The sequence below is a fragment of the Procambarus clarkii genome, chromosome 63, assembly GCF_040958095.1.
Source record: "Procambarus clarkii isolate CNS0578487 chromosome 63, FALCON_Pclarkii_2.0, whole genome shotgun sequence".
Lineage (NCBI taxonomy): Eukaryota > Metazoa > Arthropoda > Malacostraca > Decapoda > Cambaridae > Procambarus > Procambarus clarkii.
Genome location: NC_091212.1, coordinates 9,795,197 through 9,810,589, shown reverse-complemented (window position 1 = coordinate 9,810,589; position 15,393 = coordinate 9,795,197). Strand labels below are relative to the sequence as shown.

The 15,393-nt window shown below is 42.2% G+C and overlaps 1 protein-coding gene across 1 annotated transcript; it reads right to left on the bottom strand.

Moving 5' to 3' along the window:
• Positions 1-4,354: 4,354 nt before the first annotated feature.
• Positions 4,355-5,596, bottom strand: LOC138354466 (Kruppel-like factor 18). The gene has a single exon (XM_069308665.1). The coding sequence runs from the start codon at positions 5,594-5,596 to the stop codon at positions 4,355-4,357; it is 1,242 nt and encodes a 413-aa protein (XP_069164766.1).
• Between the last annotated feature and the right edge of the window lie 9,797 nt (positions 5,597-15,393).

Below are 15,393 nucleotides of genomic sequence, written 5' to 3'. Positions count from 1 at the left end.
CATCCATGTTTTATTTTACAAAGTTAATTACATGTTAAACTGCTTTTTTTTAAACGCTGTAAGTTGGCTTAATAATAGTTAATAGAAAAGCAAAACTGGAGTTTACATAATCACCCTACCATCCTAGCCCAAGACTACACCCTATACTAGCCAATGACTACACCCTATACTAGCCAATGACTACATCCTACCATACTGTCCAAGGACTACAGAAGTGTAATTGTTGGTGGAAGAGTGGCATTTCACTTTTCCCGACGGCACTCTTGTATCGGCAAATAATTTTTTCCATGACTCTCGACGATGGCCGACTTCTGGCCTACTGAACTTTGTCTGTTAATCTCGACGGCTCACTTCCTTCATCCCTAATTTTCGATGAATTTTCCTCGAAATAATATTCGACGTCAACAGCCAGTCTTAATCCTCCCTAATTTCAATGAACTTCGATCAGTCTATTTTCAAATATTACTTATTTGTTCTAATTACCTTTTTTGAGCATTTAAGAATACATAAAAATATTTAGTAAAAATATGCACAGTCAAAGATTACTTATTAATCGTAAAAAATTACGAAACTTCAGAAAGCCCATTCAGCCCCTCCTATCCACCCCGGGGTGAATAGGCGTATCCATCCATCTGACTATCCATCTTCGCATTTATTTATGTATGCATCTGTCCATTTGTGTAATAACCCCCCCCCCCCGCCCCCACCAAATAACGAAAGTCCCAGGGAAAATAAAAACAATATGACTATCATTAATATATATATAATTGAGAACAGCTTCTGTTGCTTGTAAGAATGAATCCAGACTGTAAATCATGGGAGACTTCAACCAAGGGATGATAGACTGGGAGAACAGAGACTCATGTAGTGGGCCAGGTACCTTGAGAGCTAAACTACTGGACGTAGCAACAAGAAACTTTCTAAGCCAACACGTCAAGGGACCAACAATAATGAGAAGGGAAGAAAACCCAGTCAGACTCAAACTGATATTCGCTGTGAACGAGTTGGACATAAAGGAAGTTAAGTTGGAAGCACGTCCATGGGAATGAATGACCACAGTGTACTGACATTTGAGTATTTGGTGGAGTTTAGGGTAATCTAAAAAAAAGGACAAGAAAACAAAGGGCTGACATATCGAAAGTGAAATTTTGTTGAGATTCTACCTGAATTGCCTGAATTTACCTAAGGACTACTAACACTAGTGGAATCGATGAGGACAGGAAGCCGGAGGCTTGTCGAAGGTCCCCTAATTTGTGGTGATAATCTTTTCCATTTGGATTTTCAAATTCAACAATCTTGGCATCTGGTAACAGGAGAAAATTTCTAACAGAAATACCATGGTAAATAGAACTGAGTGGTCTGTAGACGGCATTATTGATTACACCACAAAAAAGTTTCAGAAGGCAGTAAACATCGCTCAAAATTTTTTTAGTAAAAAACAACGCGCCCCGCTCAAAACTAAAAAAAAAAATTAAAAGTTAAAGTGGAATCCATAGTTTAATGGATCATGCGAGGAAGCAAGGCAATTAAATACAAAGGCGCCGAGGAACAACAGAAATACAAGAACACTAGAGAGCAGAGGGCTAGGATACCAGAGGGCCAGGATACCAGAGGGCCAGGAATGAATACCTCAGTGTGTGAGAAGAGAACCAGAGAGGCTATGAAAATGACGTAACAAATATAGCCAAGACCGACCCAAAACTGCTCCACAGCCACATCAGGAGGAAAACAACGTTGCAAGAACAGGTGATCAAACTGAGAATTGATGAGAACAGGTACACAGAGAATGACACAGAGGTGTGTGAAGAACTCAACAAGAGAATCCAGGAGGTTTTTCACAATAAGTAATAAATAATAATAGTTTATTTAGGTTTATTGTTATAGTCACTATGGGCCAGTAACTGGGTTCTTGATGTTATAACCTTTTTCTTGATATCCGACCCCAAGTCGGTAGTACGCTTTCAAAAACTGGCTATATAGTGCAATAAATAAATATATGAGGGGATAAACAATACACTTTTTCCTTCAATATATTTACACTGATCTATTTAAAATATAATAAACAGATTATTACTATATTTATTTACAGTAGTGTCGCTTTCACACAGGACACTAAAAGCGCACACATGCAGTGTTCGTCAACCTCAGTGTTTCCACTGCTCAGTACCTCGTCCACTCCTACTGGAAAACACTGGCGAGCTCACTTTTTACGTGGGCCAGCCCAGCGACACAGCATCACGAGGTGCCTATACCCCACTATCACTCTCCAGTCACTCGCTGACAGAGAACTTCAGTAACATGCTGATCGGTGTCACAAATTAACACAGGGGTAGCTAACCCCTGGCAGAAGTCCAAATACAGGGGTAGCCAACCCCTGGCAGAAGCCCAAATACAGGGGTAGCTAACCCCTGGCAGAAGTCCAAATACAGGGGTAGCTAACCCCTGGCAGAAGCCTCTAGCGACCAGCTAGCAGCACTTCACAACCTCGACGACCTCACTGTCGTCCGATACTCTCCTAAGCTAATTCCCGGGTACGCCGATCGTTACCAACACTGCGTTATATAGCAGCTAACACACTGCGTAGATCGACGGCGGCTTACTCAGTCATCTTCCAAGACCAGGCGGAGAGTACGTGGACTGCCCAAGGTAAACTCCCTTCTTCAGTACGACTGCCTCCACACATCACCTCTGTGGACATGAAACGTCATCAGTTAACAGGACGGTACACTGGGGAAACCAGGAAGTAACACTTACTCACTGGGGGAGTTGACATTATGCTCGTAGCACAACCTAAGTGGCGCTGGTCTTGATACACCAACCACCAGAGGTCATCTATAACGACCTCTCTGCCTGATCAAGGCAGGAAACCAGGGCCATTTGCCACTGTCACGCCACCACCAATAGATGGCTTTGTCTACGTAGCGTCCAATATCACGGGGGGGGGGGTTGGAGTGCAGACCCATAGATGGCGCTGGAATTGCCACTCTACACTCCTGACAAAGGTGACGAGACCGTAACAAGCACATACATACATACATATTGAGTTGCAAGCACAATGTTGGATTTCTAGAGAGTGCTAGTATATACTATGCCAAAAGTCACTAACACGCTCAGCGTTTCGGGCAAGACCTGTGAAAATTTTTTAAACTTAGACTTAAGACTAATTAAAATCAAAGGCATGAATTGATTTGAAGTAGAAGAAAGAATGACAATACTTACATTTTGAATTAACAGAAACAATTGCAACAGAAGAGCAGATAGTAATATTAATTATTTAAACAAACGGACAACAATTTTCTTAAGTTTATACATGGCAGATATAGATATAAGCAGTTTTACAAATTAGTCATTGAAATCATTATTTAGTCATTAGTAATAGAACGAGGAGAGGTCCCTGAAGTAAGAGATGTAGTGTTCGAAATTAGGAAGTAAATGTTGGATCTAAAGGGAAAGGCTGTTGCAAATGACAGTCTCTCCATGGACACTAAAAGAGTGTGCAGAGGCCTTTTGTTTGCCACTCTCCATGGTGTATAACAAGTCTCTGGAAACAGGAGACCTACTAGATATATGGAAGACAGCTAATGTAGTCCCAATATACGAAAAAGGTAACAGGCAAGAGGCACTGAAGTATAGGCCAGTGTCCCAAACTTGTACACCGTGCAAGGTGAGGGAAAAAGATTGTGAGAACAAATCTAGTAACACATTTGGAGGCCATCAGGAAGATGGCCAAACACTATCCCAGCCGCAATAATCACTTCTCTCACCGTTACACTGTCTCTGGCAGAGTCCTGATTGGTGGTAGGGCTGCTTGTGGCTGGAGCCAGACTAATTAAAGGTGACAGTTTTACACACTCATTCCTCCGGATCATTGGTGTTGTTTATCGTTAATTTTGCTGTTCTCCCGTTGTCTGATTAAAAGCTCTCGCCTGCTCTGTAACATTTTCTAGCGTTGACATTGATTTGTTCATTCTCCATTGCCTCAGTGTTGTTCTTTAGTCTCTTATAATTTCTACTAGTTTTACCATTACTCTCGACACTTTGCCTTATCTCCTTACTTCTCTCCCTTGATTAACATTTCCAGGAACTCGTTCTTCATCAGATTAATATAGTATACCACAACATTTACACAGCACATTTAACAGTACATTAATTTAGTACACCACACAGTACATTTAACCACAAAGCAGTACATCAGAAGATGGCCAATTCACAGGGGGAAACGGGCTGCCAAACATCAAACAAGATCAGGAGAATTCGGCCAGCCTGTATGTATGAGGCTCAACTTGTTTCTAAGGTCACAACGTACCTAGCAGGTCGGTGTGCGAAATTTGAAGTTCGTGGCACGTTCATAAAATCAGTAAAAAGTCTGCTCAAATCTAACAACAAAAACTTGACATACACAGACAACAGACCGTATTACTTGAGAGGCGGTGGAGAGATGTGCAATAAGCAGGTTGATCATGAAGGTGTGCCTGGCGGTGATGTGTGTTAGCGGGTTGATCATGAAGGTGTGCCTGGCGGTGATGTGTGTAAGCGGGTTGCCCGTGATGGTGTGCCTGGCGGTGATGTGTGTAAGCGGGTTGCCCGTGATGGTGTGCCTGGCGGTGATGTGTGTAAGCGGGTTGCCCGTGATGGTGTGCCTGGCGGTGATGTGTGTTAGTGGGTTGATCATGAAGGTGTGCCTGGCGGTGATGTGTGTAAGCGGGTTGCCCGTGAAGGTGTGCCTGGCGGTGATGTGTGTTAGTGGGTTGATCATGAAGGTGTGCCTGGCGGTGATATGTGTAAGCGGGTTGCCCGTGATGGTGTGCCTGGCGGTGATGTGTGTAAGCGGGTTGCCCGTGATGGTGTGCCTGGCGGTGATGTGTGTAAGCAGGTTGATCATGAAGGTGTGCCTGGCGGTGATGTGTGTTAGCGGGTTGATCATGAAGGTGTGCCTGGCGGTGATGTGTGTTAGCGGGTTGATCATGAAGGTGTGCCTGGCGGTGATGTGTGTTAGCGGGTTGATCATGAAGGTGTGCCTGGCGGTGATGTGTGTTAGTGGGTTGATCATGAAGGTGTGCCTGGCGGTGATATGTGTAAGCGGGTTGCCCGTGATGGTGTGCCTGGCGGTGATGTGTGTAAGCGGGTTGCCCGTGATGGTGTGCCTGGCGGTGATGTGTGTAAGCAGGTTGATCATGAAGGTGTGCCTGGCGGTGATGTGTGTAAGCGGGTTGATCATGAAGGTGTGCCTGGCGGTGATGTGTGTTAGCGGGTTGATCATGAAGGTGTGCCTGGCGGTGATGTGTGTTAGCGGGTTGATCATGAAGGTGTGCCTGGCGGTGATGTGTGTAAGCGGGTTGCCCGTGATGGTGTGCCTGGCGGTGATGTGTGTAAGCGGGTTGCCCGTGATGGTGTGCCTGGCGGTGATGTGTGTAAGCGGGTTGCCCGTGATGGTGTGCCTGGCGGTGATGTGTGTAAGCGGGTTGCCCGTGATGGTGTGCCTGGCGGTGATGTGTGTAAGCGGGTTGCCCGTGATGGTGTGCCTGGCGGTGATGTGTGTAAGCAGGTTGATCATGAAGGTGTGCCTGGCGGTGATGTGTGTTAGTGGGTTGATCATGAAGGTGTGCCTGGCGGTGATGTGTGTAAGCGGGTTGCCCGTGATGGTGTGCCTGGCGGTGATGTGTGTAAGCGGGTTGCCCGTGATGGTGTGCCTGGCGGTGATGTGTGTAAGCGGGTTGCCCGTGATGGTGTGCCTGACAACGGTGCGACTGTTTGGCCGGGCGAAGCACTGTTAGGCCTACTAGCTACCTGGTGCCAGGCAGGGCCACCCAGACTAAGGGGCTACCAAGGGTTTCTTTATCTACTCACGTATTAATCTTATTAATCCTCACTCCACAGAAATTGGCACAAGTGGTACACCACGGGACACTTCAGTAAGTCCCTGTTATGTGCCAGTGCACTTCAAGGATGTACATCCTTAATTATTTATAAATTCCTCGGATGCCTAATTTGGCGTGACTCCTCATGGTGGGAGAAGAGAAGAACTGTCTGTGTCGAGGAATTGCAAATCTGCAGAATTAAATTCAACTGTAGAGCCAATGTCCGGGTGAACACTATTGGCCCGGGAACTAAGTAAATAAACTAAGGAGAAGTTTAGGGCGGCTGCTTCAATCCTCCCTCCTGTCATTACTCCGGAGATATAGTTCATTATGTCAGGGGACAGGAAGCCAGAGTTTATGCATACACGTTTTGGCTTTTATCGAGGTCCCCCCCCCCCGGCCGAATTACTGACCCCGCCCAGGATACAACCCCACAACAAGTTGACTAACTTCTGAGTACCTACTCACTGTTAGGTGAACAGCGGCATTAGGTGAATGGAAATGTGCCCAACCATTTCTGTCCCATCCGGGATTCGAACCCGGAATTCTCGATTGTGTCGAGAACGAACCCAACTATGCTACCCTATATCATCATCATCAGATATCAATATATCTGAAGAAGAGAAGCGGGGCAGAGGCATAGGCTTTGCGCTGTTCCTCGAAGGTAGTGGCATGAATATCTCAGCCGTCACCACGGAGATACTCACTTCTATTGCTGTTTCCTTATTCCGGCAGAAGTCCTTGTTATCAAAGGTCAAACGGGTGTCCTCACGGACATGTCGTAAACACTGTTCGATGAGCGCCTTCCACGCGGGTCTTCTTACTTTGGCATCTCTGAGATTATCCGCAATTTCGTTCTCGTGTTCCTCGAAGAAGGCTGGTACTCGGCGGGCCGCTTCTACCTGAAGAATACTAGGATATAAAGCTGAGACATCAAGGGAAAACAAGCAGGCGTCCTCCTGTAACGGCTGGTTGTAATCTGTAATCCTCCGGAGGAAGTCTGTTGAAGCGCTTAGCCTCTCAGAAAAAAGATTCAGTAGTGGAGAGAGTAGTGCAGTGAGGACCATATCCACCGGTCTTGTTGGCGCTCTACAACCACTTAGTACTGGCCGTCACTGCCATAAATCTGTAGCAGGGTGAAAATGTTTGCGAACTTTTGCCTGAAAATATAGTGGAGGTACTATTGGGACATAGGCTATGACGAAATCCCTTGCTGCTGCTGAAAATGTTCCTCTTACTTGCTCAAGATGGTAGCAAACGAACAGTGGAAGTATGCTACAGGGTTGACATGGCAACATCAGAGGAAGTTGTTGATCTGCATAATATGATCATTGCGGCATCAGAAATCCAAATCCTTAAATGGGGACTTTAACCACGCGACCATAAACTTGATAAATCTAATATCACAAGCAGGAGGAGAACAAGTTCTAGATATGGCTCAGGATTCCTTTCTCATACAACATATGGTAGAGCCCCCACGAGGTAACAGCATACTAGATCTTGTGCAAACATCAGAAGAACGTATGAATGCTCAAATTCAGGTAGGAGAAAAGTTCACCCCTTCGGGTGTTCATTCTATAATATGGATTACAAATATAGAAGCCCACGTAAAGGTCCATGATGACGAATTTTTAGATTACCAACGAGATGACTTCCTGGGAATGAGAGAGAACTGCAAAACATCTCATGGAGGGAGCTAATAGATGAACATGGCAGGAAAGCATCATGGCAAAACATCATTTTGCACCTGCTAGATAACGTAAGATTTTAATGGTTGACAAATGTTAATCTTCTTGTTTGATAAGCTGTTCACTTGAGACAGTTAAGCAAGTCCCAGCTGTGTCTGGGTACAAGTGACAGGATGAACAACCCAGCGGTTTTTCTTCCTATTGGAGAGTGTTGTATATGCTGCGATGGCGGTATGTCCACTCACAGGATGAGTGGCGCTGCCCAATAAACTCGCCCTTCGGCAGTTTATTAGGCAGAATCTATCAGATTCAACTTCAGATAGACAATGTTAACATTAACAATTAAAAAGAGGGAAAGTTCCTGGGCCTATACATAGACAAGAGACTCAACCTCAGCTCCCACATACAACACATTGCCAAAAAAGTCTCAAAAACGGTCTGTATACTATCTAAAATCAGATATTATGTTCCCCACTCTGCTCTACTCTCATTATACTACGCATTAATCTATCCCTATGTAACGTACAGTATCTGTGCATAGGGTTCAACCGCTGCAAATTACCATATGCCTATCATCACTCAGCAAAAATCTGCTATCAGAACTATATCAAACTCAGTCTTCAGACAACACACAGCCCCTCTATTTAAGTACCTTAACCTGCTAAACGTACACCACACATTCTCATGTGCTATCTAAATGTACAAAATTCTGTTCCTAAATGCTAAAATGATCTGAAACTTTTCCTTAATAGCTATTGTGTAATAGAACCCATGAGCTCCACACCAGAAATAAATATATCTTTGATATCCCAAGAGTCAGACTTAATCTGTACAACACTCCATGCAAATAAAAGGGCCCGGTCTTTGGAACTAACTCCCCAGTGAATTAGAGAATTATCCAGCCTATGCCCCATTCAAAAGTAAAACCAAAAAGTACCTAATTTCATCCTCATAGTTTCCTACCTTGTGCTTCAACCTCACACTGTATCTTGAACTACCCACTTCCTCAATATTAGTACTTAAGACATATATCCTTACCAGTGTAACCACCTCTGTCAACTTATGTTGTAGATATTTGTTGATATAAAAACCTTGCTACAATGTGCTCTTTCATCCTACCTGATATGTTAGAGTAAGGACCGTTCCAAAACGCGATGCGTGTTAGTGGCTTTGTATGATTGTAAAAATAGCAAGCTTATGTAATCTCACGAACCATTGTACCTTCTCGTGAATAAATCATCATTATTATTATTATTATTATTATTATTATTATTATTATTATTATTATTATTATTATTATTATTATTATTATTATTATAGAGGGTTGAGATGCCACTGAAGCATGAGTGGACGAAGGGATAAATAAGAATTGGGAGGAATTTTTTAACTGAATTTAACTAATTACTTCCTGTCTGTGAAATTGATAAAACATGCTCGGCCTGCTTGCGCTACGGCTTCAGAACCCAGAACCCAAGATGATCAGGTTCTAGCATTATGGCCAATTTTTGGTTAAATAATTTCGCCGCAGATTTAGGTACGTATCGTCGGAATGTGTTGCAAACAGCAACTGACCAGTTATCACTTTGGCGCATCCCAGCAGACTGTCGTTGTCACCAATATTATTAATCACACCGCACGCGTGCCCCTCTCGGGAGTCACGAGAAAAAATATTTGTATAAAATCCATTTATTATCTGATCAACTTGGGAATAGTTTACAAGTGTTTGCCATGAAATTTACGTTTTCTCTAATAGCCGAACAGCTTTTTAAAGAGAACCGCGTGGCAGTGAATCATCGTGGTAAAACAATTGTATTATTGATACGACGAGTATAATCGACGTAGTTTTTATATATGTTGCCGGTCGAACGCATCCTTATGTGACCTTTAATACTTATGTTCTTATAGAACATTCTATTGCGAGCACATTGGTACAAAAATGAAATACATACATCGACAAATAATGTCAGGACAGTGAATTGAATATACACTTTTCAAAGTGAGTTTCGCCGATATGCCGCGCGGGTAACACTTCGGCCACTTCCCACACTGTTTTGGGTGGGCTACGACATTGAATCTATATTTATATGCATATGTCCGCGTAGAAAATTTTATTGCGATTCCAATGATACCACAATTAGCGATGTAGGACAACTGTAGGCTTCGCAACCATTAAGAGAGTGGAAACATTTTGTTGCTGTTTGGCGCTCTCGGCGAGTGATCTGAATAGTTTTTTATTTGGTGTTAATAGTCCTTATGCTTTGGCGGCATTTTATAGGTATGTTCTTATAGACAATTTTATTGCGAACACAGTGATACCAAATTTAAATACGTGCGCCTTCAATTATTGTCAGGACAGTCAAAAGAGTGTACACTTTTTCGGTCTTACCGTGTAGGCGCGCGAACCGCCTAAAGCAGATAGGGTATGATTTTTTTTTGAACGCCGTGAGCGCGAAAGTGCTAAAGATTCTGTTCTAATAGTAATTTCCTGAGTATCACTGCAGTCGTACAGAGCTGTACAGAATTTGGGTGTTTGTTTTTGTAAAGTTCATGCTGTGGTGGAGTTTCTGGGGGCAACTGTGTCCTCGCTGTAATAACTGTAATTGTACCCATTATATTGCACACTTTTTTGTGTGTATTTTGTGGATTTTTTGTTCGAGGAGGAAAGCGAACTATGTTGTTTTTTCTGAAAGAATTATTAGGAGCCCTTATTAATGAAGCTGCTAGTGTCTCGTCCATCTTTGATAAACTGCTGAATGACAAGAGAGTGTGCCATACTGTTATGATTTTTGGAGCATCTTTTATCTGTAATTGATAGTAATTTTTGGGTATTTTATAATGTCTCTGGTGTATAACTATTCCTTTTATCAAATTAAGTTCTATTCTTTTATTGTAAATAAATTACGAGTAATATAAATTTAAGCTACGAGGGTTAATCTTAGTGTTCGAAGATCCACTAAAATCATTAACATGAGGGAAGAATAGAAGCTTCCTGCTATCCTTGAGAGAGTCAACATGTCTTCCAGCATTAAAGTCACATGAACACACCAGTACTGATTAGTGACAAACACTTTTGCGTGCGCAATATATATATATATATATATATATATATATATATATATATATATATATATATATATATATATATATATATATATATATATATATATATATATATATATATATATATATTGTGACGGTAAAGCGTTGGTGTTCGGCTGTTCAAAAGCTAGGGGCAGGGCCTCGTCACATGACATAAAAAAAGAGAGAAAAGTTGGTCCTTTCGTCTGTGGTAAGGTAATGGGAAGACACACAAAACACAAGTATATAAACAATGAAATTTTAATTACTCTAGAAAACAAGACATGAATAAAGGTAATCTCATAAAAATATGCAGGACAAGTCAACAAACAAAATAACATGAATAATCACTGGCAAATGAAAAGTTACGCTAAGACAAGTAAGTTACAGTGATAGCAAAATAAAATATGAGTGCTGGAATACTGGCTTCGAGCTGCCACCTCCCTTAGTACACGAAAGCCAAGGCTTAATCTACCAGCAAGAGATGTCAACTGCATGGAGCACTGAGATATTCTGACGAGACTGGCGCACTGCAGCCCAGACGTCGACTTGTGGTGGTGGCAGAGGGCAGGTGCGACGAGACACCAGCCAATCAGCAACAGGCAGGCAGAGGATGAGCAGTTAGCTGGTTACGGCGGTGGCCAGGTGTGCTGGGTACGTTTTGCTCTCTGGGCAAAACGTTTGGCGATACTTGGTGAACGTATCTTGTATATAGTATCTTGTATTTTGGCGTAATTATGTAGGGAAGAGCAGGAAGAGCAGAGGGTACCACCTCTGGTGCCAATGTGGGGACCCATAGCCTCGGAGAAGAAAATAAAAAGTATTCAGAGGAGACCTTGTGGTTTCTCACACCACACAATATATATATATATATATATATATATATATATATATATATATATGCGAACAAGCCTGAATGGTCCCCAGGACAATATGCAACTGAAAACTCACACCCCAGAAGTGACTCGAACCCATACTCCCAGGAGCCACGCAACTGGTATGTACAAGACGCCTTAATCCACTTGACCATCACGACCGGACATAATGAGGTGATAGCCGAGGCTATTTGAACCACCCCACCGCCGGCACTCGGATAGTAATCTTGGGCATAGCATTTTACCAAATCACCTCATTCTTTGGGGCACACGTGAGGAACACAAATGCGAACAAGCCTGAATGGTCCCCAGGACAATATGCAACTGAAAACTCACACCCCAGAAGTGACTCGAACCCATACTCCCAGGAGCCACGCAACTGGTATGTACAAGACGCCTTAATCCACTTGACCATCACGACCGGACATAATGAGGTGATAGCCGAGGCTATTTGAACCACCCCACCGCCGGCACTCGGATAGTAATCTTGGGCATAGCATTTTACCAAATCACCTCATTCTTTGGGGCACACGTGAGGAACACAAATGCGAACAAGCCTGAATGGTCCCCAGGACAATATGCAACTGAAAACTCACACCCCAGAAGTGACTCGAACCCATACTCCCAGGAGCCACGCAACTGGTATGTACAAGACGCCTTAATCCACTTGACCATCACGACCGGACATAATGAGGTGATAGCCGAGGCTATTTGAACCACCCCACCGCCGGCACTCGGATAGTAATCTTGGGCATAGCATTTTACCAAATCACCTCATTCTTTGGGGCACACGTGAGGAACGTGCGCCCTTTTCCATGACTGTTACATCTAGAAAAGGCAGCTTTCTAGATGTAACAGTCATGGAAAAGGGCGGAGGTTTCCACACTGCAGTCTACACAAAGGAAACAAACATAGGAATGTGCCTAAATGCCAACAGCGACTGCCCTGACAGGTACAAGAGGAGTGTTGTTAACGCATACGTCGACCGTGCTCTCAGCCACAGCTCAGAATGGAAGCAAGTCGACGAAGAACTCTGTAGGGTAAGGCAGGTTCTAGTCAATAACGGCTTCTCCAATGGTTTCATCGAAGACATCATAAGAAGGAAAGTGAAAAGCCATGCAACCTCCGAAGAGACAACTAACACAACACCTATACCCCCTATTAGACTATTTTACAGGAACTTCTTTTCCACAGCTCATAAAACAGAGGAAAGGGTCCTGAAAGATATTGTTAATAGAAACGTTATCCCTACAGACAAAAATCAGAGGATACAACTGACGATTTACTATAAAACCAGAAAAACGGCCAGCCTACTCATGAGAAACTCTCCAGACACGAAACAGAACGCTTTAAAAGAGACTAACGTCGTCTATGCCTTCAAATGCCCACTTGGGGACTGTAAGCTCCAAAAAACCCAGTATATAGGCAAGACAACAACATCTCTTTCTAGGCGTTTAACGATGCATAAACAACAGGGCTCCATTAAGGAACATATAATCTCTTCCCATAACCAAACCATCGCCAGAGAAATCCTAGTAAACAACACAGAAATCATCGATAGATACAGCGATAGCAGGCGGCTCGACGTTTGCGAGGCACTACACATCAAGAAGTCAACACCAGCAATCAACAGCCAATTATTGCACAACTATATTCTACCCACCTCAAGACTCCGCTCCAATATAGAAGCATCAAGAAATATGGACCAATAGGCTTTCTACAAACACTTCTATTCAATATCCATTGTTTCGTGTTCTGTCTTGTGTTGATACTTTTAATACCCTATTAATATCCTCTAATGCCACATCATCCTTCCCACCTTACTCAAATGTAATGCCACATCACCCTTCCCACCTCACTCAAATGTAGATATAAAATCAGGGAAACGCAAGTTCTAATCAGTTGTGTATTTGTGAAGTCTTTGAAAATGTAATAAGTTTTACGAAACGCGCCCGTGTCGCGTCAGACTAGAAATAAAAATGAATTTTGGAGAAGTGATTTTTGATTTACCTCCAACAGTGAAGCATAATGTACGAAAGATTGAGAAAATTCGTGTTAGAATTATTAATCTTACTTTTTCGGTCATATTTAATAAAATATGTCTACAGGAAAGACTGCTACCAAAATATACTAATATATATATATATATATATATATATATATATATATATATATATATATATATATATATATATATATATATATATATATATATATATATATATATATTTGTTTTTTCAATTTGATTTCTTTTATTTGTTTATCGGTCGATTTGCATGAAACTTACACACCTGACTGCACGTAAGCCTATCTGTAAGGGAGATAATTTTGGAGGAAATTGGTTGATGTCAACCTCAGCCACAGATGGCAGCAGCGCAGATTTTAATTTTTAATGATTTATTTTTCAAGTAACATAAACTGAGTCCCAACTTTTTAATTTTTATTCAATTTACATGAAACTTACATCTTATATGTAGAGTTTATGTCTCTAAAATCTTATGCTAGCGTTTTACCCTAAGTTCATTTATTGGTTTTATAATAGCAATAAACATGATATATTTGCATAATTTTTTGGGGGAACTTTGACTATTTGTATTAGTAAAACTAAACATATTTTGGAAAATCCGCGGCATCAGATCCTTCATTATATACTTATGTGTCAAAAAAGTGTCATATAATCATTATAATTGAAACTTGTGGTTGTAGAAACTTACTGAAAAAGTGAAATATTCGTTGAAAACAAAAATAAATGTCCCTTTCTATTTAGGCTGCAGTACTGAAACTTGGGACAATTGCAGCCCTTTTCGTATATAACTTGTCAAAAAAGGTTTGTTGACATTGAACAAAGTTTAAAAAACTAACACGTGGCCCCTAAGGCACCGTAGTGACATCACGGTGACAGTGACATCGGCGCCGTAGATAGTGTTATTGGTCATCGATTGACCAACTGACCAAAACAAATTGGTTTCCTGTTTTGTTGGAGATATTTTTACGTGCCAGGTATTAAACCCCAAGTTGTTTGAGATATTTTTATGGGCCAGATGTTCAACCACAAACACTGGGGAGGCAGTAGGTTGTGGGCCATAATTGAGCGACAGCTTAATACAGGTTATATGATGAAGACGATATGATATTGGAGTGTTATCGGTTTGTAGCAGCCATAGCTACTGAAATGTAATATTATCTATATATATATTTTTCTGTTTTTATGTAATAAATTCTTGTATGTTCACCATGGATTTTTGCTCTTGTCCTGGTGACGAGAGAGAGAGAGAGAGAGAGAGAGAGAGAGAGAGAGAGAGAGAGAGAGAGAGAGAGAGAGAGAGAGAGAGAGAGAGAGAGAGAGAGAGTGAGAGAGAGAGAGAGAGAGAGAGAGAGAGAGAGAGAGAGAGAGAGAGAGAGAGAGAGAGAGAGAGAGAGAGATAGAGAGAGAGAGAGAGAGAGAGAGACACACACACACATGACTGTACCATACATCTCAGTAGTCACCACCCACATACATGACTGTACCATACCTCTCAGTAGTCACCAACCACATACATGACTGTACCATACATCCCAGTAATCACCACGGACACATATGACTGTACCATACATCTCAGTAGTCACCACGCACACACATGACTGTACAATACATCTCAGTAGTCACCACCCACACACATGACTGTACCATACATCTCAGTAGTCACCACCCACACACATGACTGTACCATACATCTCAGTAGTCACCACCCACACACATGACTGTACCATACATCTCAGTAGTCACCACCCACACACATGACTGTACAATACATCTCAGTAGTCACCACCCCACACACAGGTGTGCTCAGTGGCACTGCAGGAAACCATCTAACAAGGATATTGTAGTAAATATTGTAAATGGAAACTACA

What these genes read in the sequence shown, in the direction of transcription:
- LOC138354466 (XM_069308665.1), bottom strand. Translation starts at nt 5,596, where the DNA reads ATGATCAACCCACTAACACACATCACCGCCAGGCACACCTTCATGATC.